At 50.8% G+C, this 26,903-nt stretch overlaps 1 protein-coding gene across 4 annotated transcripts in view; it reads right to left on the bottom strand.

Annotated features, from left to right (window-relative positions):
* Nucleotides 1-551: 551 nt before the first annotated feature.
* Cars2 (cysteinyl-tRNA synthetase 2, mitochondrial) overlaps nucleotides 552-26,903 on the bottom strand; it is a 33,909-nt gene continuing 7,557 nt past the window's right edge. For 2 of the 4 annotated variants that reach the window (XM_057752530.1, XM_057752527.1), the window contains exons 4-15: nucleotides 22,697-22,768; nucleotides 22,088-22,193; nucleotides 19,789-19,872; nucleotides 14,120-14,252; nucleotides 13,287-13,420; nucleotides 10,201-10,268; nucleotides 5,059-5,125; nucleotides 4,587-4,725; nucleotides 4,012-4,135; nucleotides 2,713-2,811; nucleotides 959-1,165; nucleotides 552-706 (exon numbers count right to left, since the gene is read on the bottom strand). In XM_057752530.1, the coding sequence (XP_057608513.1) occupies nucleotides 635-706; nucleotides 959-1,165; nucleotides 2,713-2,811; nucleotides 4,012-4,135; nucleotides 4,587-4,725; nucleotides 5,059-5,125; nucleotides 10,201-10,268; nucleotides 13,287-13,420; nucleotides 14,120-14,252; nucleotides 19,789-19,872; nucleotides 22,088-22,193; nucleotides 22,697-22,768 (1,305 nt within the window). In that variant the 3' untranslated portion in view covers nucleotides 552-634. Of the gene's footprint in view, nucleotides 772-958; nucleotides 1,166-2,712; nucleotides 2,812-4,011; nucleotides 4,136-4,586; nucleotides 4,726-5,058; nucleotides 5,126-10,200; nucleotides 10,269-13,286; nucleotides 13,421-14,119; nucleotides 14,253-19,788; nucleotides 19,873-22,087; nucleotides 22,194-22,696; nucleotides 22,769-26,903 lie in introns of all 4 variants that reach the window. The other 2 variants (XM_057752528.1, XM_057752529.1) reach the window with 2 other exon arrangements.

Genomic DNA, 26,903 nt, shown 5'->3' with positions numbered 1-26,903 from the left:
TAGGTACCCCTCACAGGGCTCCAGTGTTGGAGTGGATGGTGGGTGCAGGGTTTGGTTTTAACTGAGGTTCACAGACCCCCGTGGGCATTTTCAGGCCGTATAGTTCTCTACTCAGAGACTGGGTGTTAACTTGATGAAGTAGTTCAGAACGACCAGTGACCATGCACCTGGAGATCTTAGAGGCCCGTGGGAAGGGCTGGAGACTTGGGTGCCATTGGTACTAGGGCATAGCAGGGAGAACTGTCACCTGTGTCTGTGTCCCTGCTGCTCACTGTGGCCTCTCCACCTGCTGAGCCTCCCTCCCTAGTGTGGCCTGGCAGCTGCATGCCTTAGTTAATGGGGGTCTGCTCTTTGGTGCCCCTTGTGTCGTCTAGTCCTTTGTCACGGGGCCAGCTAGCCATGTCTAGGAATGTCTCCTGAACAGCTGATGTGAACTTAGGAAGGGAATGTTGAGAATGTGGCCGTCATGGCACTGCCCTACTAGGTTTCCAGGCACTTGTGGGACACACGGCAGGCAGCACAGGCTCACTTTACTGTTGGCTAAACAGCCACAATTGCAACTTTAATATAAAGTTTTCATCACAAGAGCAGACACCATGGCATGGCGGCACGTGGGACTGCAGCTGCCGCATCCTCAACTTCCAGGTTTCTGGTGTGTCGCTCGTGGATCCAGCAGTTCCCAGGTGGAGGCTGTGCTGCCTCTGTCCTGAAGAAGAAGGCTCAGAGAGGTCTGGCATCCTCTGACTCAGGGAGACAGGTCAGAAAGTGAAGCTGGAGAGAGCAGTGGGATGCCAGGAGAGGGAGCCAGCTCCTTGCCCACAGGGGTGGAGTTTGGCAGTTCTTACAGCTTATATACCCTCCTCTCACATCCCTCTGCATCTGCCATCTCTCTCAGAAACTGGATGACTGGCCACTGTCTTGCCACATTGGTGTCCCCTGTATTTGCAGTATTGCTAACCTTAATATTGATGCCGTGGGTGGCGAGGTCCTGGCGCAGGGCATCACATGCCTCTAACAAGGGCTGCCTCTCCTGGAGCTGCTGTCTCCGGGCCGCGCCAGTCGCCCCGGGTGTGGCCAGTGCGTACTGGCGGACCTTCAGCCTGAAGCGCACAAGTTCATCCACCACACAGTACAGAGCTGCTGTGCCACTGTCTCCTGAAACACACTGAGCCTCCTTTAAATGAGACACTGTTAATGAGTATGCCCAGCAAAGCAGGGTCCCCCGTCCACAGCCTGGGAGACCACACTCAACTAGGTTCTGGGCTGAGACCCTGCTTGGGTCTTGTCTTTATCAGTTTCCTAATGCTGGATCTTTCTAGGGAATCTTGGAGGGTGAATGAGGCTAGCTAGCAAGACTTCATTCTCTCACTGGCTCAAGTTAAGATGGTAATACCTACTTTGGTCCTGTCTAGGCCTCACCAACAATTGCAGATGTGACAAGTATCGGCAGAATCCTGTCGTCTCAGGAGAGTCTAGCAGCCTAAGCCGTAAGCACGAATGAAAACAACCCTTTACTGAGCTCCCATAAGCCATCTGTCCAGCTATACACTGGCTGATGGACCCAAAGCTGGTCCCTGTTAAGGCAAAAACAATCCAGCAAGAGGCCCTAGAAAGGACTACAGAAGCCTTGGCAGGAGTGCCACTACCGGAGAGTTGACACTCTGGCTGACCTTGTCAGACGCGTGGCGTGGCTCCAGCCCAGTGAGTAGCGAATGCTTTGGGAGGGTGGCTCTGAGCCCTTGCCTCATCTCTTTCAGAACAGCCCTAAAGCTGAGGGCACAGCAGAGTGAAGTGAATGAGGAGGAAAGGGGCCCTAAAGGGGACTTTAGAACCCACAGTGACATCCATGCATGGGGCCAGAGAATACCAGCAAAATGATGTGTGCACAGAGGAGAAGCCACCCAGAGAGGAGCTGACCTGTCAGCTACCGGGGGCTTCTCCCTGGTGAGAGAACAGGGTAAACCGGGGCTGAGTGGATCCATAGATAGGTGCAGTAGCCAACTTAGATACGATCACATGTGCTTGGATGCACACACCTCACCTCTACGCACTGCATGAGTGATGAGACACAATAGGGAACACAACCAGCCCCAAAGCCATGCTTAACTGAACTGGAATTGAGTAGATAGGAGACTTGTGTGTTCCTTGTCGACCAGGCTGGCTTCATAGGACCAAGGGAGAAGGGGGTTGTGGAAGAACCTGGTAGCCTTGCCCTATCTACTTGGTACAGCTGAACATCACAGGAAAGGACATCCAGGGTCTGTCCCTAGCATTCCTGCCAGGGACAGCCGTCACTACATAGGCAGACGGGACCTCCCACACAGCTGGCTTACATCAAGGTCTGGGAAGGCAGAATCTTTCCAGCAACTGGACCTGTGCTGTGCAGGAACCACCAGACAGGTAGGGAAGCCCGAGGGCCTCCTGCAACCAGAGATGCCAACTGTAGGGACCAAGGGACCCACTCATGCCACGGCCATCTCATACGGCTCAGGAAAATGTCTTCATGTGCACCTTTCCGTACCTGGAGTATCAGCTTGTAGACCCTAGGCTGACTCGCTCTGCTGCAAGCTGGTTAATGGTGGAGTGTCTGCTAACAGGCACCCTGCGCCTTCAGCCAGGGACTAGTCACCTTCAGTAACACTTTCCAAAGGAGAGGCCAGTATGCAATAGGCCAACAGTTTCAGAAAACAGCATTTGAAGAGATGGATGTACCTGTCGATTTGCCAGAGAAATCCCAACGGTCTCGAAAAACTGCTCAACATAGGAGATGATGGCACCAAACACAGTGGGACTTCTTGGGCCGCCAGCTTCCTGCAAGACGATGGATGAGGTCAGAGTGTTTCTGCTTTGGCTTCTGTGGGTTCTTGCACAGTTAGGCTCACTGGTACTGTGTGCCTCCGCCTGCCTTTCATACCACGGCAGTACCTTGCAAATCTAGGTCCTGTGGATTAAGCACAGCCATGGTAGAGGGAAGGTGATGGGGACTGTGGGTATCGGATTTGAGCAGAAACCAAGGGAATCCTGGAAAGTCTGGTGTTTGTTGACTGACTCAGAGACCCTTGGAATGCCAAGCCTCATTCCTGGAATGGCAGTGCCAACCTGTTCCCTGATCAGCTTGTGTTCTTCTTCCCCCTAGAGGAACCCCCAGAGGTGGCCAAGTGGTGTGGGACTCACAGGAAGTGACCCTTGGAAATGAGAAGGCTGAGGGCAAGTTTCAGGAACCCTGGGATCACCCACAGCCAGCTTCCCTGGGTATGGTTGGTTTGACCTGCTAGTTGCCTCCAGCATGTGTAATGTGAGCCTGAAGAAGCTGGGACTGGATGCTCAGCCCCGTGGTGACCAGGCAAGGGACTAAGGGAAAGTACCTTGCATGGACATGACCCTTAGACACATGTCAAGACACAGTGCCCACCTGTGGTGCTGACAGTGTCACTCAAGAATCCAAAACTAAGCCGGGCGGTGGTGGCACACGCCTTTAATCTCAGCACTTGGGAGGCAGAGGCAGGCGGATCTCTGTGAGTTCGAGACCAGCCTGGTCTACAAGAGCTAGTTCCAGGACAGGCTCCTAAACCACAGAGAAACCCTGTCTCGGGGGAAAAAAAAAAAAAGAATCCAAAACTACAAGGCCACCTGGAGCCATCCCCCCACGATGCTGGATCACAATGCTGGGTGGCCTGAAACCCAGTTGGGTGGCATCTGAGTCCAGGTCCCAGCAGACAGCTTCTCATTGTTGGGGTGGGGGTCCTGGGGATTGAACTCAAAGCCTTGTATATGCTGGGCAAACACTTCACCACCGAGTGACGCAGTCGGTCCACCTCCGTTTCAGCAGCACTCGGTGGCAGCCAGACGAAACAAGCGTCTGCATATCAGGAGCTGGAGCTGGCCCGCTGCTGCCATGGTCGTGTGAAGACACAGAGGGGGCTGCCCCCAAACTGCCGGCTCTGTGGAACCAGTGGTCATTCCTTCCCTAGGAGTAGCCCCCTGCCCTGACATCCACAGCACTCACGTTACCTTCGAGACTGCCCTAAGCTGTCTGTTGGCTTGGTGCACAAGGTCCAGGATGGCGTTCACTGCCCTCGGCGTGTCAAAGTCATTGGCTAGCGCAGCCTTCACGGCCTTCTTGGTGATGCTCAGCCTGGAGTGAGATACGAGAGTCACCTGTGGCAATGAGGCAGATAAGGGGCTCTCCAGCAGCCCTCTGGTGCCCTAGGCTGGCCTGCAACCAACCCTGAATACACAGACATCTTCCCCCAGAAGTAAAAATGTTTACTGTTTTGTAACAAAATCTCGAGCTACCTCCTTGGCCAAATAAACTCAAGCGAAGGGAGCCTACCCACAGTTAGTGCACAGCAGCCACCTGGGTGATTCTGTGATAGTTAACTGTAGATGTGACAGCCCCTCCCCATCAAATGTGGCAATTGTGAGCCACTGGACCAAGATGGAAACATGCCAACTCTAGATGACCACAGCGTGCAGGGCTCAGGAGCAGAGGGAAGCGGGATGACAGCTAGCAGGAAGGAAGGCTGGTGGCCTCTTCGCTCTAGCTACCTGTCCCTAAAGTGGCATGAGTGAGTAGGACTGCTTACCTCTCCCATAGCACATCCTCACCAACAGGGCCACAGGTCAGCTGCCCTCTTACATAGGCTCGTGCGTCCTCTATAAAAGAGGTCAGCCCCAGCAGGGTGTGCTTGGCTTCCAGCAGGGTACTGTCACTGTATTCAATGGCTGCAAAGGAAGGGATGGTCACCCAGGAAATGCCCAGTATGCCCTGAAGCACACAGTACCTGAGAAACCAGTGGAAGACAGCACCGTGGTCAAAGGGCTACCTGAGAAATATGGGCCCTGCCCCTGAACAAGTTCCAGCCAAAGCTGTCCTGGAACCTTCTCACACAGGGATATGTGCATAGGTGGGCAGACAGAACAGTCGGCTCTGGAAGAGCAGCCTTGCCTTGGGCACTGAGCTTGTGTTTCCCAGGCTCACTTCTCCAATAAACCTGGGGCAATGGGCTTGACACAGGCCCACATTCTGCCTCCCCAGGCACATGAGAGCCAGCTCACCTGACCTATAGCTGGTGCGCATGCAGAACAGCCGGAAGACGTCGGGGGAGAAGGTCTGCAGGAAGTCCTAGAAAGAACACGGCAGCTGTCACTCGGGATTGTAGCACCGGCCGTGGTGATGCAGGGGGAGTACAGAGAGCACGGACTGGGAGGTGTTCGCCCAACCCTCACCATCACTGATTCCCCCGGAACTTGTGCATCGTTCACCCCATTTCCAGTCATCTTCATACCCGCAGGAAGGGCTGAGGGGGATACCCGACACTCCTGTGGACAAGCCTGGGAAACAAGTTCTACTATTGGAGCCCGTACCTGACATTGGCATGAGATGGGCAACTGTTACCAGGGGACCTGGTGACTGACGGGGACAGTGTGCACAATGGGAAGAGAAGAGAGTACAACAGCTCTTGTGAGGTCAGAACAAGCTGACACCCAGACTCAGGATTGGACTGCCCAGCCCATGTGACGGCAGTGTTCCCTGATCACTGACAATGCTCTAATTTATGACACCCAGCAGGTACCTCCCTGCTGGGCACCTTGAAATTATTGACTTGACTTGAAAGCCTCCTCCCTGAAAACCAGCTTTCATATTACCAGGAGGCACTACGCAGGCTTCCAAAGGAAGGAGGCAACCAATGGTATAGCCAGCTGTGATGCCCATGGACCACAGGAACCCAGCAACCAATGGTGCTAGCCAGCTATGATGCCCACGGACCACAGGAACCCAGCAACCAATGGTATAGCCAGCTATGATGCCCACGGACCACAGGAACCCAGTAACCAATGGTGCTAGCCAGCTATGATGCCCACGGACCACAGGAACCCAGTAATCAATGGTGCTAGCCAGCTATGATGCCCACGGACCACAGGAACCCTAAGGGTGCAATAGTGATGCCCAGCCTTGGAATTAACCAGCAACTCTTCTCAGCTGGACGTAGGCCTGCTTGGCACTGGAAACCTAGCCAGCCACGTAGGGCTAATGAAGTCACAGATTTGGAGGGGAACCTACACCACCTACCTCTTTATGACACCAGCACAGTCCCTAACTACATTCCAAATATTTGTCATCACAGCTAAGGTAATTCTCACCCCTCATCAAGGAAACTTCTCTTTGTAATGGACAGAGACCATAACAGAAGGAGCCTGGTTTCAACTGATCAGTCTATAACACAGCTCCTATACCCAAGGCTCAGGGATCATTGTGGGAGACTGGGCAGAAAGAGCTGAGCCAGAGGAAGAGGGATTTTGCCGTAAGACCGAGTCTTCTGAAATCACAGAAGAACAAGGACGACAACGAACATGCTAATGTGGACAGGCAAGAGCCCAGGAAGCCTCAACCATACGCAAAGGACGACAGCAACTAAGGGATGCTGTGAGCAGGAGACACTCTTCCCAGGGAGGAGCGCAATACCAGCGGTCAGCCCTAAAACACACATACAAGTAACATTCAGACTGAGCTGACTGTAGTTATAGAAGCAAACACATATGAAACAACACATATGAAAAAGGAGGCCATGAATTTGATTGGGGGAGGGTGGATGGAGGAAGAGGAGATGAGGGAAATGATAAAATCATAATCTCAAAAAATTATTTTAAAAATATACAACCAATACAATTATAAAATGAGGTGAAGGGCTGGAGAGATGGCTCAGAGGTTAAGAGCTGCTCTTCCAGAGGTTCTGAGTTCAATTCCCAGCAACCACATGGTGGCTCACAACCATTCATAATGAGATCTGGTGCCCTCTCCTGGCATAAAGGTATGCCTAATAAATAAATGAATCTTTAAAAAGCAAAATAAAATGAAAGTTGCCACCATGGGAGAGGATGTGGGAAAGGTGAGCAGAGAACAGAGGCTCCACTCAAAACATCCAGCAAGCCCTCCCCACGTGGGGCCGGGAGTCCTGGAGACCCCTTATGGAGCAGAGTGGGGGCAAGGAATGCAGGGAGGAAACGAAGCAGGCACTTTTCACTTCACCCCTGCCAGGTTGGCTGTCAAACAGTCCTGAGCCAGTGCCCAGAGACTTCCCTCGACCCTTCCAGCCCCTCTGTTTAGCCACAGTGGTCTCTGTGAGTCACAGCCGGTTCACAGAATTGTCCCTCACTGATCTCACTCCCTTGTCACTGGCTGGCGTGAACGAGCATGCTCGGTGGCTGCTGCTCATCAAGCAGGGACAGGTCCCAGAACTGCCTGGCTACGATGGACAAGACAGGCTGAGGAGGTGCAGGGCCACAGTGTGGGTGGGCACAGAGATGGCCTCCGTCCATTCGATCATGAATGAAATGGTCCAGTCCAGGACTGCTCAGCAGTAACCCCAGAGCAAAGCAGGAATGCACCACAGTGCAAGGGAGTTGGCATTCCCTCCCCAAGCTGTACTGGGCTTACTACGAGTGTGTGTATGTATGTGTCTGAGTGTGTACAAGTGTATGTGCACATGTATGCATGTACACAAGTGTGTGCGTGTGAATGTAGGTGTGTGTGTCTGAATGTCAGTGCACATGTGCCTGAGTGTGCACAAGTGTATGTGTACATGTATTCAAGCATACACGAGTGTATGTGTGGCTTCACTGTCCCGTGTGACCTTGGTGAATAACAGCCCTGTGATTTCAAGTTCTACCTCCTGTGTGTGCTTCCCCCCATTTTGAGAGTGCTCTGTCTCTTGTCCGCGTCCTCGCCAGCAGCCTGGCCAGTTCTGACCACCTTGTCCACCATGCAGCACACGCTGCAGGCATGACTCAGTCAGGTTGTATCCTGTTTGTCCCCATCTGTCAGTGTGGAAACAACCAGATAGAGCAGCACCCTGGTGGAATGTGACTGGATGAGCAGAGACGTCACTGGCACCAGCATGGATGTTTCACCACACACAGCACGCTACGGTAACACATCAAGACCGTGGGCTCTGCTCTGAGCCCTGCTCTAGAAACCAGTCTTCTCTATCCAGTGACCTCCCATGTGTCACTGAGCACTCCCTCATGCCACTGGACCCATGCTCCCACCGCTTCTTCCAGAAGCATCTGTCTTCTGGGAAAGGCTTGGGCTCCTTCCCCAGACACAGGACAGGAAGGTGGGAAGTGTGCTCCTGTGAAAGCACTACCTGCACTGGAGGGCTTTTGCCTGCTGCTCTCCTGATGATTCCTCTGAACCAGACGTGGCCCATCCCCGACTCCCAAAACAATAGGACTGAACTCACAATGCACCAAGCACATCCTCAACTCACAGCGAGTCTAAAAACAACTGAAAGAGGCATCACAGAACCCTGGCCATCAGAACCCCCAAGACATGGGCGGCACTAAAGCCCCAGGTAGAAGGACGCAGGGAGCAAGACAGCCCAGCTCAGATCCTGAAGCTCCTGAGAAGGAGGTCAAGCCTTCCATCATGGAAGGATCTGGTGATCACCTCTAACAGTGGCCAGACACCACCACTGGGCATCAACCTGGGGAAAGCAAAGCAGCGCCTGTGACGTGTTCCCACCACCGTGCCCCCAAAACAGAACCACGCCTGTGTTGTGTTCCCACCACCATGCCCCCCAAACAGAACCATGCCTGTGACATGTTCCCACCACCGTGCCCCCCAAACAGAACCACGCCTGTGCTGTGTTCCCACCACCATGCCCCCCAAACAGAACCACACCTGTGAGCATCGGGTCTAGTGAAGCCCACACGGGAGAGACAATGAAACAACACCACAAAGACACAGACAAACCCAAACCATGAGGTATTCAACAAAGCAATAGCTCAGACTCTTCCTCCACGTTATAGGGAGAAGGAAGCTGAGGGTCTAGGCTGGAGAGATGGCTCGGGGGTTAAGAGTACATACTGTTCTTGCAAAAGACCAGAGTTCAGTTCCCAGCACCCGTGTCAGGCAGCTCACAACTACTTATAATCCAGTTCCAGGAGCTCTGACTCCCTTTTCCAAAGGTACTTGCCCTCGCATGCATGTATCTCCACACACACACACACACACACACACACACACACACAAATTCTAAAACAAGAGCTGAGACTCTGCCGTATACCAGAAGCTTAACATGAACAATGGGATACAAATCAGCCTGCAAGCCAGAAAAGATGGGCCGCAGAGAAAAATTTACAGACCATCACTGGGTCCTGGTTTTAAAAAGAAGGAAAGCTATCAAGTGTGTTTTGGCCACAAGGGCAGCGATCAGAATACAGGTGAGGTGCACTGTGGGATTGCTGGTGATCCCAGCCTGGATTACAGGGAAGCATCCTAGCTGTTAGTGGTTGCACTGAGAACAGAGGAAGGATGTCACAAACGTGGGTTTCTAACACCTCAGCAATGTGTCTAACGCTGTGGGTGCACTACACACATATGGACCAGAGCAGGCCTCCCCAGAATCCACACACTGGCCTGAGGGCCACTCTGAGCTGCTGAGAACCAGCAGGTAAGGGACAGCACTGAAAGTGGCACCAGGTTTTCCCCTTAGAGGACATTTCTAGTAGCCCAGGTCCCCTCCTCACAGAGTAACGGGGGGGGGGGGCTCCAGCGACCCTTCTAGAGCAGAGGAGCCCTGCACTCTGCAAGATGCCCCACCTTCCCACACAGCTCAAGCCCTTCCCCTTGGCTGATGTCAGCCAGGGTGCGCTGTGCTCAAGCGGCAGGTGGCAGTTATATCTCTGTGCTTTTCTCTTGTGGCTCTGTCTTTGGCCATTATAATTTTCAGGCTCCAGCTAAAGCGCCTCCAAGGGGCAGAGACAGTCTTCCGTGCACGGCAAACAACAAAGCACCCACATGGAGGCTCACAGCCCACAACTGTCTGTAATTCCAGTTCCAGGGGATCCAACTTCTTCTGGCCTCCACAGGCACCGCGTGCATACACAGATATATGTACACTCATACACACAAAATAAAAATAAATAAGTCTTTCAAGAGAGAAAGGGAAGAGATGCAATTCTGGGAAGGGGAGAGGAAAGGCAGGACCACAGCAGAAGCAGAGCAGGAGAGAACAGCAGGCCTGAAGGGGATGCCGTGGACCTTTAGACAAGGAAGAGTGGGTCCCTGGGGTGGCCCATGCAGAGCTAGGACAGACTGAGTCTGATGTTGCGGTTTTCATCCCCGGAGGCCCCTAAACCACGTAAGCAGTCATCAGTCACTCCACTTGCAGAGGAAAGCACACTGCCTAACGTTACCTTAATGGTGATGTAGTTTTTTAAGGATTTGGACATTTTTTCTTCGTTGCCTTTCACATGCAAATGCCCTGAAACAAAAAGAAAAGTGTCCCCTCTGAGTTGGGTTAGGAGAGCCCCGTACAGTCACAGCCTCTCCCAGGCAACCCTGAGCTCCACCAGAGCTGGCCTGGTTGCCCTGAGTTGGGCAGACCCCCACACAGTTAACAGGACACCAGAGCTGAGTTCCGTTTCTCTATCCACAGCCCTGAGCCAGCACATAGCTGGGCCCATGGAGGCATGAGGCTTGTGTCCCCCAAGATATAGGGCAGTAACCCACAGCTACAGGAACCTGCACCTGCAATGTGTGCTGTGTGCAGCCCTCCGGGACAAGGCTGCACCGTGGGGGTGCAATAATGGACCCACTCAGCCCCCAGTCAGTGTGACGGACAGCAGAGCCTCCTCACCCAAGCGTTCCTGCCCTGTTCGGAAACACCGATGTAACTGGCTGGTCACCTGCCACTGGTCACCCAGGTCTGGGGTGTAGCTGTCAGCTTTTCTGCTACAGCTGTCTTCCCACATGAAACAGGCGGAAAACCAAACCCCTCAGTGAGCTCCTAACCGGTGTATCCCAACAAGGCTCATCTCCACAGGAGAGTCTTGCTGTCCCAGACAGATGTTTTCCTCTTTTCCAATCGCACCTTCACACGGAGGGTGCTGCAAAATGGATCTCCCTTGGGAACTTATTAAAAACGTGCCCTCTCCAAAGAAACATAACCGTGAGCCTTAATTCTACATACGTCACACAGAGAATTGACAGGAGCCAGAAGATGAAATGTACCAGACGTCAAGAACAGGACGGTCGGCATGTGCCAGGCCAGCAGCCTCTCTCTGGACTTCCTGGCAATGTAGGCAGGCAGTGTCACCAGAGCAACTCTGCATTTACTGTCGCCCTACAGGGCACCATGGCTTCCACATCCACTTCCTAGAACTGCATTTCCATATGTAGACACTTGTGTCTGGTACCCCATAACCCGACTGCTGCCAAACCTGGGCTGTCATCTGGAAGGGCAGCGCTGACCTGGTGACCTTCAGCACACTCAACGTGTGCTCTCCTGCTCATCACTCATCCCAGTGACACCATTCCCACCTCTGACCTGCTTCTGGGAACCATGGTCACTGCCAATCCATTGGGTTCTTTGGGTTTTGTTGTTATTGTTGGAGGATGTTGGTTCTTTGAGGCAAGTCTCTCTAGGTATTCCTGGCTGCTCTAGTACTCACTATGTAGACTAGGTTGGGCTCAAGCTCACAGTGATCCGCCTGCCTCTGCCCCTTTCGCAGTGCTGGACCTAAGAACTTCCCCCCAGCAGGTGCTATGCTGACCTCGGAGGGAGAAGAATCATTAAAGGTATCCCCCACAGTGAACTCGATCTGCTACGATATCAACCTGCCAGGCAAGGTGTGCGCACTGGTGAAACAGTGGCATAAAGGTTATGGTGACCTGTGGCAATATTATAGGAGAACATCTCTTATATTCAAAGACAATGGAACTTTTACTGGACCTCACAGCCAAGTTAATAATATACCTCGAGGTCACTTAAGACAGCCAGAAATCCTACTGTGTACTCAGACTGTTTGCTTAACCTGCCTTTAAGAGAACAATGTCAAAACCAACCTAACCTGCTTTGGGTTCCTTGTGTAATCAACTTTTACAACCTAAGCTAATGCATAGCTTTACTTGTAAGTTATGTATGCTTCCATGCCCCTTACCCAAAGAGCAATGCATGTGTGTGTATGTGTGTTAGAGTAATCACTTGCTAAAAAGAGCAAGCAGGTCAAAAGGGACATTGTTCAAGAATAACGATTGTATATGTTGGTGCGGCACAGATATCTCTGCGGTGGAGTGTTTGTAGAACTGAGTGTTTCAGGACCGGCAGCGGTTAGCGGGAGGAAATGACTTACCTACCCACTTCTAAAACTCTGTTAATTTCCTAATGTATCCCTCACTTGTTCCCCACATGACCCAACACAGTCAGAGCAAAGCCCTCTAGTAGACACACAAAACACAGGTTTCACAGTCAGACACGCAACAGACTCCAGACAAACCAGAAACCACCAACTTAGGCATAGACAGATGGAAGACACAGGGAGAGGAGTGGAGAACTCAAACTTGGGCTTTTCCTGTCAAATTTACCAAAGAGGAAGAGCTGAATTTTTGTTCCTTCACTGTAACATTGATGCATTCTGGTGCCTTTGAGATTCTCTTTAACGCATTTAATCAGTGCAGTAACGGAGCACTTTGATTGGATCTGAGGCCTGCTCCACAGGAGGAATTTGTGCCCGGTGCTGTACACCTGGTCAAAAGCTCATGGCCAGGGGTCACAGGCCTTAGTAGAGAGCCTGCTACTGTTGGTTTGCTGAACAACACCGCATCAATCGCCTTCTGAGCATTTATGTTTACATACAAGAGTCAGCGCTGCTCTCAGCAGGGGCCAGAGGAGCTGCTCTCTGCAGTGGACAGCAGTCAGTGCCACCAACGTGCTAGGGATACTTGACTGTCGATTACACAGCCCCAGGGGGAGGTCTTTCTGCAGTGGGCAATGGTCAATGCCGCCACAGTGCTAAGGATAAGTGACTGTTGAGTACCCAGCCCTACATGGGAGATCTAGACCCTCAAGGCTCCAAAAAAAAAAAAAGAGAGAGAGAGATTAGAAAGAATCTAAGAGGCAGAAGGGGAGGTGCTGTGAAATGTCTTCTGGACAGGATGTGGCTGTTGCACACGCGAGCTTGCTGCAGCCATGGTTACCGACACAAGGTGAAGCCTACCGACACAAGACTGACACAAGGTGAAGCCAACAAGATCAGTCAACACTGACTGGACTTAGAGAGTTACTAAAGAAAACAAACGGTAGACCAGAGTGTGGGTATGACCAGTACAGTAGAGATGCATTGCGTACGTACATGCAATTGGCCAAGAATGAAGAAAAGATAGATACCCTACAGAAACCCAAACGAGGATATCAGTCAGGCCCGCCTGCCACTCTGCCAGTGGATCTGGGTGTTTTCAATACGCAGAGTTGGAAAGTAAGTGTGCTTCAAGCTGGGCTTACCAGAATGTAGGAAGTAGTTTCCCCACTGCTGACACTGGTGGAAGACCTCACTCTGTGCTATTTCGTTCTCGTGGTGTGGAAAAGCCAAGTCTATGCCGCCCGTGTGGATGTCCAGTTGGCTCCCAAACACCTCGCTGCAGGGCAGAGTGCAAGCTTGTGTGAGCAGCCTCACCATCAGGGCCCACACCTCACACTCACTCCAAAAGCATTCCCCCAGCCTCACCATCGGGGCCCACACCTCACACTCACTCCAGAAGCATTCCCTCAGCCTCATCATCGGGGCCCACACCTCACACTCACTCCAGAAGCATTTCCCACACCATAAAAACACGGTTCTGTTCGCTGCACATGGATCTCCTAGGCTGACCGGGAGGGAGGGGGCCAGCTGAAGCTGTCACCAGAAGCCTCGGGAACACAGGGTTGCCTGAGGACAGGGAGGGTGGTCCAAGCCTCCCAGCTGGTGGAGGGGCTATGACTCCACCAGACCAAGGTAGATTCTGGACTCTGGAGAGGTTGGGCTGGCCAGGGCACGTAAATGTCCTCAAAATAGCTTTTCAGAGGTGTCAAACCTAGCTAAGGGCCTCGTGACCCGGCCCTTGCACTTACCTGCCCTGAGGCCTGAGCCACCGGGGACCATAAGGTGCATCTGCTGCTGTGTGACAGAGCCTGTTCTGCTAGCAGCAGACTAAACAAGAAGGCTGGGCCCACTCCTATGCTGGGCCGGGCATTCCTCCTCATGGCCCTCCAGCCTCCAGACTGCTCTCTCCCTCAGCCAGGCCACCCTGTCACACCTGGGTTGAACACTCGAAGCCCAGGAACTGCTGGGGCTTTACCTGGCCATAGCGGAACACTCGATATGCCAACCAGGCCGGCCATCTCCCCATGGCGAGGTCCAGAACACCTCCTGAGGTTTGGCTGCCTTCCACAGGGCAAAGTCGCTGGCGTGCCGCTTGTCGGAGTCAACTGCTGGCGACAGAGGGTTGACAAGTGAGAAACCTTGGTGCAGCACTGGCAACCTGTGTTCCAGCTGGTGTGGGAGGTCCTTCTGTATATGCATTGCTTTTATTGGTTGATGAAGAAAGCTGTTTCGGCCAATGACTTAGCAGAGTAAAGCCAGGTGGGAAATCAGAACAGAGATATAGAAAAAAAGAAGGCATTGGTGAGTTCCCGATAGAACATCCCCATTGTCTCAGTGTGTGGGTGCACCCCTCGCGGTCCTGAGTTCCTTGCTCGTGCTCTCTCTCCTTCTGCTGATTTGGACCTTGGGATTTCAGTCCGGTGCTCCGACGTGGGTCTCTGTCTCCTTTCATTGCCTGATGAAGGTTAATATCCAGGAGGATGACTATATGTTTTTCTTTGGGTTCACCTTCTTATTTAGCTTCTCTAGGATCACGAATTATAGGCTCAATGTCCTTTATTTATGGCTAGAAACCAATTATGAGTGAGTACCTCCCATGTTCCTCTTTTTGGGTCTGGCTTACCTCACTCAGGATAGTGTTTTCTATTTCCGTCCATTTGCATGCAAAATTCAAGAAGTCATTGTTTTTACTGCTGAGTAGTACTCTAATATGTATATATTCCATACTTTCTTCATCCATTCTTCCATTGAAGGGCATCTAGATTGTTTCCAAGTTCTGGCTATTACAAACAATGCTGCTATGAACATAGTTGAGCATATACTTTTGTTGCTGGACTGGGTCTGAAGAAGCATGGGATAAAACCGGACTCACAGAACATAGCGGACAATGAGGACTGCTGAGAAGTCAAGAACAATGGCACTGGGTTTTGATCCTACTGCACGTACTGGCTTTGTGGGAGCCTAGGCAGTTTGGATGCTCACCTTACTAGACCTGGAAGGCAGTGGGAAGTCCTTGGACTTCCCACAGGGCAGGGAACCCTGACTGCTCTGCGGGCTGATGAGGGAGGGGGACTTGATTGGGGGAGGGGGAGGGAAATGAGAGGCAGTGGCGGGGAGGAGACAGAAATCTTTAAGAAAGAAAGAAAGAAAGAAAGAAAGAAAGAAAGAAAGAAAGAAAGAAAGAAAGAAAGAAAGAAAGAAAGAAGGCAGAGTCAGAGAGACATCATGTAGCTGTTATAGGAGAAAGATGCCGGAACCTTACCAGTAAACCACAGCCTCATGGTGATACATAGATTAATAGAAAATGGGTTAATTTAAGATACAAGAGCTAGGTAGGAAAATGCCTAAGCTGTTGGCCAAAACAGTTTCATTCATCAACCAATAAAAGCAACACATACCCAGAAGGACATCCTGCATCACCAGTCAGACGATGGCATGTTCCCTCTATGCAAACCTCACACCTCTTACTAACGTGCTCCACTCTTCCCCAGTGGGGCAGCAGGACTAAAGCCTCCAAGTCAATAAGCAGAGCAGAGGCGTGGTATCCACCAAGTCAGGTCACAGAGGTCACAGCCGAGCCTGCAAACACCAGGGCACTCACTGCCAAGGGACCAGATCCCAGTGCCCGGCCAGTTCTGTTCAGTCACCTTTGAGTAACTGAGTTCCTAAGTGACATTTTTTACAATGACAGCAATCCTACTGAGGGCAAAGGTGGCCATCACAGAGGGACATCAGGATAGAGGACAGGAAAAGTCAGGAGAGGACGAGCAAGCAGAGCTGTGTTGGTTTCCCCGTAAATGCCACATAGTCATATCCAATTCACTGTCTCGTGGCTGTCACTGGGCTTACTGTCCCTGTTTACATCGACAGAAGTGATGTCACTGGGTCAATCTGAACCTCTGCCCCACAATGCCATGTGTGTACTGAGCACAGCACAAGGTGGGGTCCACTGGGAATCGCAGGCTAGTGAACAGGGCTGGCACAGGCACGGGAAGGCCGGAGAATCTCAGAGGGGTTTGCCACACGCTGATGTGGGGTCAAGTTGGCAGGAACAAACAGGAGTTCAGCAGGGCGGCAGAGACAAATCCCACTGAGCAAAAGGGGATGGAGGATGGTTCTTCAGAGTAATGGCAGGGGAGATGGGGGGGGGATGCAGGAGAAACGTTATATGTGGGCATACAAAACACTTAGAGACAAGCACGTGTGGGTCGTGCAGCACTTGGGATGGTGAGCAGAGAGGCAAGCACTGTCGCTCCCAAACAGCAAGAGCTGGGCAGGAATGACACAATGCAAGAAACCCAGTGCCAGGGCCACCTCTCTTCACTGGGGTGACTGCAGTCACTGAGCAGGACCCACTTCTGCGTCCTTCCTGTTGGGTTACTGCTACAATTCAAAATGCAAAGAAAGCTGAAAAGCCTTGTTCCGAAATGGCACATGGGAGTGGTAGAGCCCGTCATAGCACCAGAAGGGCTCGGTGCCTTTGCTTTGCTAAATGCCAATCCCCAATTTTAAACCTTTACTCACGCTATGCTTTTGAATAAGGCAGTGACTTCCAACAGTGCTGCCCTGGGAGTACAGACGGGCCGAGGGAGTTGTTACTCCCTGCTGGGGACGCTGGCAACTTCTCACAAAACCAAACAGGTTTTTCATATGACACTGCCATCATACTCCTGGGAGCTTACCCAAGATACCGAAAACATTCACATAAAGTCCTGCACGTGGGTACTCACAGCAGCCTTATCCCCAACTGCCCAAACATGAACGCAGTGAAGATGGACCTCAGTAAGTAGATAGACTAAGGATTAACTCCAGCACACAGACACTGGGCACACAAACAGTAGAGCATCCATTATTCAGTATCAGTGAGAGGAGAGCTACCAACGCATGCAAAGACCTACAAAGCTTCAAAGTATGTTACTAGCTGGGTATGGTGGCTATGCCCCTAACAGCAGTACTCAGGAGGAGGAGGCAGGAAGAGTTCCTCAAGATCAAGGCCACCTTCAGCTACATAGTATCAAGCAAGACTGTCTCCAAAAAAACAAACCACAAAAGCCTGTTACTAACAGAAAGAAACCGACCTGGAAAGGCTCGGGCTGAATGTGTACAATCTGGCAACATTCTGGAGAAACAAAGCTGTGGATGGTGAAAAGGTCACCAGGGTTGAGGTAGCAGAGACAGGAAAAACATGGATCACAGAGGTCTCATGGATGGGAAACCATTGCATGGGATTGTGTCACGTGGGAACACACGTGGCATTTATCCAAACGTCTGTCCATCCCAACGGGTATGCTAACATGAACCACAGACTTGGGTGGTGCAGGGCACGGACGGCTCAGGCTGCTGGGGGGGGGTGGGAAGGGCTGTGCAGGGGAGGAGGCCCAGTGGGAATTCTCTAACTTCGCTCTGTGCACTGTAAACCCCAAGTGGCAGTGAAAAAACCAAGCCTGTGGAAATAAAACCAAGAGCTGTGCCTCGTGGCACACATCTAGGCCCAGCGCTTGAGGGTAAGAGCAGGGCCTGCAGTTCCCGGGCACCCTCCGATGTGCAGCAAGTTCCAGGTTAGCCTTGGCTACCTGAGACCCTGTCCCCACAAACCAGATACAAAGCAACAAAACTAGCTTGCTTCTGTTGGGTCTTTTTTTTTTTTTTTTTTGGGTTTTCGAGACAGGGTTTCTCTGTGGTTTTGGAGCCTGTCCTGGAACTAGCTCTGTAGACCAGGCTGGTCTCGAACTCACAGAGATCCGCCTGCCTCTGCCTCCCAAGTGCTGGGATTAAAGGCGTGCGCCACCACCGCCCGGCTTCTGTTGGGTCTTACAACTCTCCCAAAGTCTATTCCTGGAAGGCACAACCCAAACCTGCCTCAAACCATAGCCCATGGGTACGGGGATCCCAGAATGCTCCACCGTGGAGCCACAGCAGAGGGATACTGACTGAGTAAAAGTAGCATGCCATTTCTGAGAGCCAAGTAAACAAGACTGTTAAAAATTAGATTGAAGTTACGTACGGTGATACACACCTTTAATCCCAGTACTTGGCCTCACTCTGAGGCCAACCTGATCTACCGAGCAAGTTCCAGGATAGCAAGGGTTACAGAATGAAACTCTGTCTCAAAAACAAATAATAAAGGCTGGAGAGATGGCTTAGAGATTAAGAGCACTGGCTGATCTTCCAAAGGTCCTGAGTTCAATTCCCAGCAACCACTGGGTGGCTCCCAACCATCTGTAATCTGTAGTCAGATCTGGTGCCCTCTTCTGATGTGCAGGCAGAGCACTGTATATATAATAAATAAATCTTTAAAATTTAAATAAAGTAAATAATAAAAATTTTAAATTAGATTGGTGACGAATGTGTTATCCACCAGTCTCTATCCATAGACACTCAGAGTTGGAATAAGCCTATAAATTAATTACCAATCTGTAAGAAGCACATGGTCTAGAGAGAAATCCATGTAACACAGCAAATCTCACTGAGCAAACAAGGCGGCGGGGGTGGCAGTTCTTCGGAAGAACGGCAGGAGGCGATGTGGGGAAGGAGGACAGGAGAAGTATAGAAGAAGACTCGAGAATACAAAGCAGCCAGGAACCCATGTGGGTCATTTATAGCAGTAACTTGAAGGCATGTGCACTATGCTCAGCATCCTTAATAGTTTAAATTTAGTTCTACATGCTTTTTATTCTTCTCCATAAAAATTACTTTGACCAGCAGGTGGTGGTGGCACATGCCTTTAATCCCAGCTCTTGGGAGGCAGGTGGATCTCTGTGAGTGTGAGGCCAGCCTGGTCTACAAAGTGAGTTCCAGGACAGACAGGGTTGTTACACAAACATACTCTATCTCAAAAAAACAAAAACAAAAAATCGCCGGGCGATGGTGGCGCACGCCTTTAATCCCAGCACTTGGGAGGCAGAGGCAAGCGGATCTCTGTGAGTTCGAGACCAGCCTGGTCTACAGAGCTAGTTCCAGGACAGGCTCCAAAGCCACAGAGAAACCCTGTCTCGAAAAAACCAAAAAAAAAAAAAATCTTAGACCTAACAAAATGGTTGAAGCCCAAACCGCACAGGAGTACACTAACTGACACCAGGAATTTAATATATAGCAGCAAGCAGCAGAAGAGGGTCACACTGTGACATGTATGTTGTCCCATGCAGAGAAAATTCCAAAAGAAGTAAGGAGAGGGAATAAATAGCACGCCTGGGTCTTCTGCAGTCTTATCTGTTCAAGGAAATGAATTAACCTCCCAGCAGGCTAACGACCCCAAGTCAGCCCACGTCTTCCCTGTTCCAGATCAAACCTCAGAACCCCACACTCAGAGGCTGAGGCCAGCAGGACACCAGCTGTCACCCACCTGGTTCACTCAGAGGCCCACAGGACACCAGCTGTCACCCACCTGGCTCTGGGGCTGAGGCCTGCAGGACACCAGCTGTCACCCACCTGGCTCTGGGGCTGAGGCCCACAGGACACCAGCTGTCACCCACCTGGCTCTGGGGCTGAGGCCCACAGGACACCAGCTGTCACCCACCTGGCTCTGGGGCTGAGGCCCGCAGGACACCAGCTGTCACCCACCTGGTTCACTCAGAGGCCCACAGGACACCAGCTGCCACCCACCTGGTTCACTCAGAGGCCCACAGGACACCAGCTGTCACCCACCTGGCTCTGGGGCTGCGCTGGGAACCATGTTGATGAGCCTGCCGTACTTGTCCCCTCGTGCTCGCAGATCGAAGTAGACGCTGCCTATTTAACATAAACAGGAGCTCAGCACTTCCCTGTCTGAGGCAGCCACATCTGTAGTCTAAGAACTCACAAGCAGTTTCAGCACAGACTGCACATGCGTGTGCGCACATGTTTGCATATGCAACACACATTACCACACAAATAACACATACACACACACAGAGACACTAGCCAGGCATCTTCTACACCAACAATGCCTGCACACTGCACAAACACACACACACAGAGACACTACCCAGGCATCTTCTACACCAACAATGCCTGCACACTGCATGCACCTCCAGGATTATTCTGAGATGCCTGTCACAGGGGTGGGCTTTGAGGTCTCAGATATTCAAGCGAGGCCCAGTGTCACTCTCTCTTCCTGCTTGCTGATCCCAATGTAGAACTCTCAGCTACCTCTCCAGCACCATGTCTGCCTGCATGCTGCCATGCTCCTGCCATGAAGATAATAAGACTGAACCTCAGAAACTATAAGCCAGGCCCAATTAAACACTTTATAAGAGTTGCCATGGTCATGGTGTCTCCTCAGCAATAAAACCCTAAGACACAGGTATGGTTGGAGATGAATAGCCCTGGTGAGCCTGACAGGACGGAACTGTCTCCAGGGCCCTGCCATGTCTCCAGTGTTTATGAAGATTCCTAAACAGAGAATATCAACATGGCTCCGAGGTAAGAGTGCAAGCTGTGAAGCAGGGGACCTGTGTTCAAATCCCCAGCACCCACATAAAACCCAGGTATGGCTGCACATGCTTGCAACCTCAGTGCTGGGGGGCGGGGTAAACGCAGGTATATCCTGGGAGCTCGCTGACCAGCCGGCCAGCTTAGCTGAGAAGAAACCCTGTCAGAAAGTAGGGACGACGGGAATGGAGGCCACCATGGTGTGGGTCAAGCACAGGTCCCTGGTCTTCCTGCAAACCGGTGTCTGGTGACTCACACCACTGCCTGTTCTGGAGGAACAAATGCTGTGGTCTCCTAGGAACACGATCACCAGGTGCATGGGCCTTTGGGTGGCATCCTTACTCAGTCGGCTGGGCAGTGTGATGATGCTTCAGTACCAATACTGAGATGATGCTACTTGATTCCTCCCAGTTGTGTGGTCAGCTCCCGACCACATACGCCCTCCATCCATCACCTATGTGGAAAGACTGTTACCCTGGCTTCTCGACATATTACATGTGGGAGGAGAACAGGAAGTCATCCAGGAATCTGTCTCAAGAACTTTCCTGGAGGAAGAGAGCAGCGAGAGGCTTCCAGATGGCTGGTGAGGCTACTGGAGCCACGGCCACATATCAGGCTACGAGGAGCCCAGGCCTCTGTGTGCAGGTGGAGGCAGCATCTCCCAGCATAACGACTAGCAACCAGAGGACAGGCGACCAGCTAGAAATGGAGCATTTGTTTAAAGCCAAGTGAGGCTGTTTTACCTGATATCTGGTTAAGTGGTTCTGCAGACTCTGAAGACTACTAGAAACTTCTTGTAACTGCTCAGCTGGGCGGCTGAATACATTGTTTCACAGCAGTTAACATGCCTACATTACATTAGCGTGTGCACACACACACACACACCCCAAACTGAAATAAGACCACAGTGAGCATCCGTACAGCCACCCCCAGACTCCACAGGGGGTCAGGACTAGCTTGCCTGTGTTCTGTGGTTGTAAGAGAAAGCTGAAGCAAGGCCCCGGGCAGCTGGAGAGTGGCTTGGTAGTTAGAGAGCTCCTGCAAGACCGAAAGCTCTAGTAAAGTCCTAGCACCCACCCTGGACAGCTCACATTTTGCCTGTAATTAATTCCAGCTCCGAGGGATCGGATGCCCCTCTCTGACCTATGTACTGCATTCACGTATCAACCCCTCTGACCCACACACATAAATATTCAATTTAAAATGATAAAAAAGAATCTGAAAAAAAGAATAGATCAGTAGTCAAGAGTGCTTACTGCTCTTGCAGAGGACCCACAGTGCCTAAAACCCACACTGAGCAGCTCATAATTGCCTGTAACTACAGACTCTGGGGAGTCTCACCCCTCTTCTGGCCTCCATGTGCAACAACACACATGTGCATGCACACACATAAATAAAAATAAAAAATTAAAAAACTACCTAGACAGACTGGCTCAGCACCACAGGAACCCACAAGAACACAGCCATAGAAGTGGCGCACACAGCCCAGGCGTGACCTGCACCTCAGAGCTCCACCAGGGGCCCCCAGCCATACCTGAGGCTGTTGAGTACGCATGGCCATGAGCGATGATGCCTTCAATGAAAGCGATGATCTGAGGGATGTTCTCAGTGACTCTCAAGTACACCGTTGGCGGCAGAACCTGGAAAGATGCAGAGACACGGGCACCAAGGGTGATCTCCAAGCTCACGGGCTCATGCCCAGACCTGGCACAACAGGATGGCAGCCATTCTGAGTCAGGGTGCCCCAGTGATCCAACTGGTTTTTCCTGTGTGGTTTCCCTGCTAACTCTCAACAGACAAGACTGCTGAGGAGAACAAGAAGCCAGGCAGCCAGACCTTGGTGCCAGGAATGTGCCTGACGCTGACAGCAATGTAAGATAAATCAGGGACATTCTGGCAAGGTGCAATCACTTCATCCTACCCCATACACATGGGCTTCTTCAGACCCCCAGGAGAGGAATCCAGCTCACCCTGAAGCCCCAGACCAGCTCCCTCCCCTGAGGCCATCACAGGGTTTACTCAGCAGGTCTAGATTTAGGTCCTTTCCTGCGGTCTAGACACCACAAGGCACTAACACTGGAATGTTCTGGATCAGGCAGGTGAGATGACACTTCCCTTTAGAGGAGGGTAAACCACTGCTTACCTTCAGGGCTGCCATGTCTTGTTTAAATTCTTCTTCAAAGAGACTGGCAAGAGAAGCGGGCGAAACATTCATCTGCACAAGGTCAGACAACCACAATGTCAGCACACCCATCCCAGCAGACCAGGCTACCCCTGCACACACACCCATTCCAGCAGACTAGGCTACCCCAGGAGACAAGACAGTGACCACACACCCCAGGAGGGCTCAGCCCCAAGAAGGGAATGTTGATTTTAAGTGTTAAACTACCCTAAAGCTCAGTAGTTAAAAGACTTATGGGCCCTGTCGACTGGGGACAGAGAGAAGCTGGGTACCATTTCTATGACAAGATACAAACCCTCCTCCCCATCTACAAATGAGTGCAACACCCACCTCCTCTACAGACCAAAATGTGAGGTTTCCATCTCATCCATCCCCTCACCTACAGCAAGATGAAATGGTGGAAAATGCCTAGGGACACATTCAACAGGGAACTGGTACTGATGTCCTTAGGCTGGGGCTGTACTCAGCTCCTGAGTGTGGAGGCTGCGGCCATAGCAGAGCATCTGGGCACACAGACCCAGCAGGGGACACAGACTTTTCAGCCCAGAAGCAGAGTTCTTGTCAATCATCCCAGAACAGATGTGGGAGGGGCAAATGAGGCTCCACCCCAGCTGAAGAGCTACCAGCAAGTGAAGGCTGCCAGAATGGGGGAAGTCAATTATCCACAGGGCTGTGGCACGCACATCAAGGCAGCACTATTAATCCAACGGGTTATAAAAACAAAAACAAGAGGGGGCTGGAAAGATGGCTCAGCGGTTAAGAGCACTGCTTGCTCTTCCCAAGGACCCGGGTTCAATTCCCAGCACCCACATGGCAGCTCACAACTGTCTGTAACTCCAGGATCCAACACCCTCACACAGACATGCAGGCAGGTAAAACACCAATGCATGCAAAATAAAAATAAATAAATCATTTAAAAAAAAAAACAACAAAAAACAAAAACAAGAGAACATTGAAGGGGATGAGCACACACGTGCACACACATACACACACACATGTATACATAAAATTGTCAAAGAATAAATTTTTTAAAAAATTTAAGAGGGCTGGAGAGATGGCTCAGCGGTTAAGAGCATTCCCTGCTCTTCCAAAGGTCCTGAGTTCAATTCCCAGCAACCACATGGTGGCTCACAACCATCTGTAATGAGGTCTGGCGCCCTCTTCTGGCCTTCAGGCATACATGCAGAAATAATATTGTATACATAATAAATAAATAAATATTTTAAAAAAATTTAAAAGAAAGAGCTGGAGGGCTGGAGAAATGACTCAGTGGTTGAGAGCACTGGTTGCTCTTCCAGAGGTCCTGAGTTCAATTCCCAGCAACCACATGGTGGCTCACAACCATCTGTAATGAGATCTGGCGCCCTCTTCTGGCACGTGGGCATACATGGAGGCAGAATGTTGTATACATAATAAATAAACTCTTTATTAAAAAAAGAAAAAGAAAGAGCTGGAGAGATGGCTCAGGGTTAAGAGCGTTTGCTGCCTGCTCTTCCAGAGGTTCTGAGTTCAATTCCCAGTAACCATATGGTGGCTCACAACCATCTGTAATGAGATCTGGTGTCCTCTTCTGCCATGAAGGTATTTTTTGCACGCAGAATACTGTATATGTGATAAATCTTTCTTTAAAAAAAAAAATTTAAAAAGCAGGGGCTGTGTATTATTGGTGCACGCCTTTAACCCCAGCACTGGAGAGAGAGGCAGGCAGAACTATGTTAGTTCAAGGCTACCCTAATCTACATAGTAAGTTCCACCTCAACCAGGGCTACATAGCAAGACCCAGTCTCAAACAAAACATAACAAAAAAGCTTCATGCACACCCTGTACAAGAACCTGAATCCACCTACACTCTGCAAACGCTTAATGCCACACCTACCGTGCTGGGCCATCTTGGCCTGCCCTAAGCACACCTACCTCATGAGGTAAGAAATTTCTACTCTGAGATATCAAGAATCTCTCTCAGGTTTCTCAGTGATGTGTACGGAGCTGGTGGCTGACTTTCTGCTTGGGGCTCTAAAGCAGCAGTCACCCCGGAAAGTACGACATGGAGGACTGCCTTCAGGGAGACGGTGAGTGGCCCAGGAGCCTGCTACCTTCACTATGCCAGACTGCTCAGCCCATGGTTTACCTCACACCTCCCTAGACCGCTGGGATGACAGTGTGTAGAGATGAGATAAGACACAAACATGGCAGTGTCACTGCTGAAGACACGGAGTCACACTCCTTGTCCAGGGACCGTTGTAAGGCACAGAACACAAATTCAGATCTTGTCAACACACTACCTAAATGCCTTCAGCTGTAACTTTTACCTATTTCTTCTTTCCTTCCTATTTTTTGTTTTGTTTTGTTTTTAGAGACACGGTTTCTCTGTATAGTCCTGGCTGTCCTGGAACTCGCTCTGGTCTAGGCTGGCCTCGAAAACAGAGATCTGCCTGCTTCTGTCTCCTAATTACTGGGGTTAAAGGCATGTGCTGTTATGCCCAGCTCGGTTTTTTACCTTTTCAAATTATGAATAAACTGAAATATATCCCACATATCCAGATGCCCCAACCCATTTTTTTAATTGACGTTTTTTCTCCTGTAGGAAGTGTTTTTACATTTGTGGTACTTCTGTTGAGATTCATTTTTATTATGATCTTGATAGCTTTCATCTTTCATTAGTTCTCTTCATGTGTATGGATGCTTGCCTTCACACGTCTGTGTCCCACATGCACGCAATGCCAAAGGAGGCCAGAAGAGGGCATCAAATACCAGGAGCTGAGTCACAGATGATAGAGCTGCCATGTGGGTGCTGGGAATTGAACCCTGGTCCTCTGGAGGAGTAGACAATGCTCTTAACCACTGAGCCAGCTCTTCAGTTCCTCCTTTTCAGTTTTTTTTTTTTTTTTTTGGTTTTTCGAGACAGGGTTTCTCTGTGGTTTTGGAGCCTGTCCTGGAACTAGCTCTGTAGACCAGGCTGGTCTCGAATTCACAGAGATTCACCTGCCTCTGCCTCCCAAGTGCTGGGATTAAAGGCATGCGCCACCACTGCCCGGCTCCTTTTCAGTTTTTTAACAGCATGGTCATTCACAGAACACTGAAAACCTGGTTTATATTTCCCAATCTTTTCTATTTCTGAGTCTGTCTGCATAAATGGATTTATACTTGGAAACATACTGAGAAACCCTTCCCAAAGGAGGTCACAGAAACATCCTGGGATTTTTGCCAGGAATCTGTGGCTCCACTCATCTTATATTTAATCTCTGATCTGCTTTAGGTTGGCTGTGAGGCATGACGCTAACTTGGGTTTGTATTTTCTCCAGATGGTTATCCAACTGTCAACACTATCGACTGAATAATCCAACCCTAGCAATGTGAAATGCCATCTTTTATCATGAAACAAATTCCATTAATTATTATGTGTTTTTCTGGCCTCTGTAGTATTGTTCTTTCTCGGAAAGAAGGTAGAGCAGGGGCTGTCAGGGAATGGGAGGAGAGACAAGGAGGGGGGAAGGAGGGAGGGACAACGGATACTCTAGGGAGAAGGGCACAGATACCTTAATTCCCACCAAGCTGTTGGCCTTCGCATAATACAACCTGCCACAGATCGGTCCTGCGTGTGCGCACGCGCGCACACACACACACACAGTGCCATGTGACTTCTACTGGGGAGATGGAAGGGAACACTGAGCAGGTGTGGACCAAAGGAAGGATTCCACCCAAGTCTGTGGTGAGTCAGTGAGTTCATGGGGTTCCCATCAGAAGCATGGGTGACCCAAAGGCAACTAAGCGACAGAGAATCCCACTCCACTCTCCAATCTCAGGGTGAGAGGCCTCCTGCCGATCTCACAAGATGTGAGGGCCTCCCTCCTCCCCCAGGAGAGAGTCAGGGAGACCACAACTGCTCTGATTTACAATGCTCGTCTGGCCCGGAGAAAACAAGTACACAACACATATAGATACATACACACACTCACACACACATGTATTTATATGTATATACATTCATAGATAAAGAATTATCTATAGCTTTTTAAATATGTCTTAACATCTGGTTGTGCTATTCCCTTCTGGATCCTCTATTCAAGAGAATCGCACTCTCAAAGTCAGACGGTCACTTCACTCCCTAGTGGCTGGTCACAGGGCACACTGCGACACTCACCATGACACAAACTACACAGGACAAGTA

The sequence above is a fragment of the Chionomys nivalis genome, chromosome 20 (genome assembly GCF_950005125.1).
Source record: "Chionomys nivalis chromosome 20, mChiNiv1.1, whole genome shotgun sequence".
Taxonomy (NCBI): Eukaryota; Metazoa; Chordata; class Mammalia; order Rodentia; family Cricetidae; genus Chionomys; species Chionomys nivalis.
Note: the sequence above shows the minus strand (reverse complement) of the source record. Positions and strands in the feature narration are given on the sequence as shown.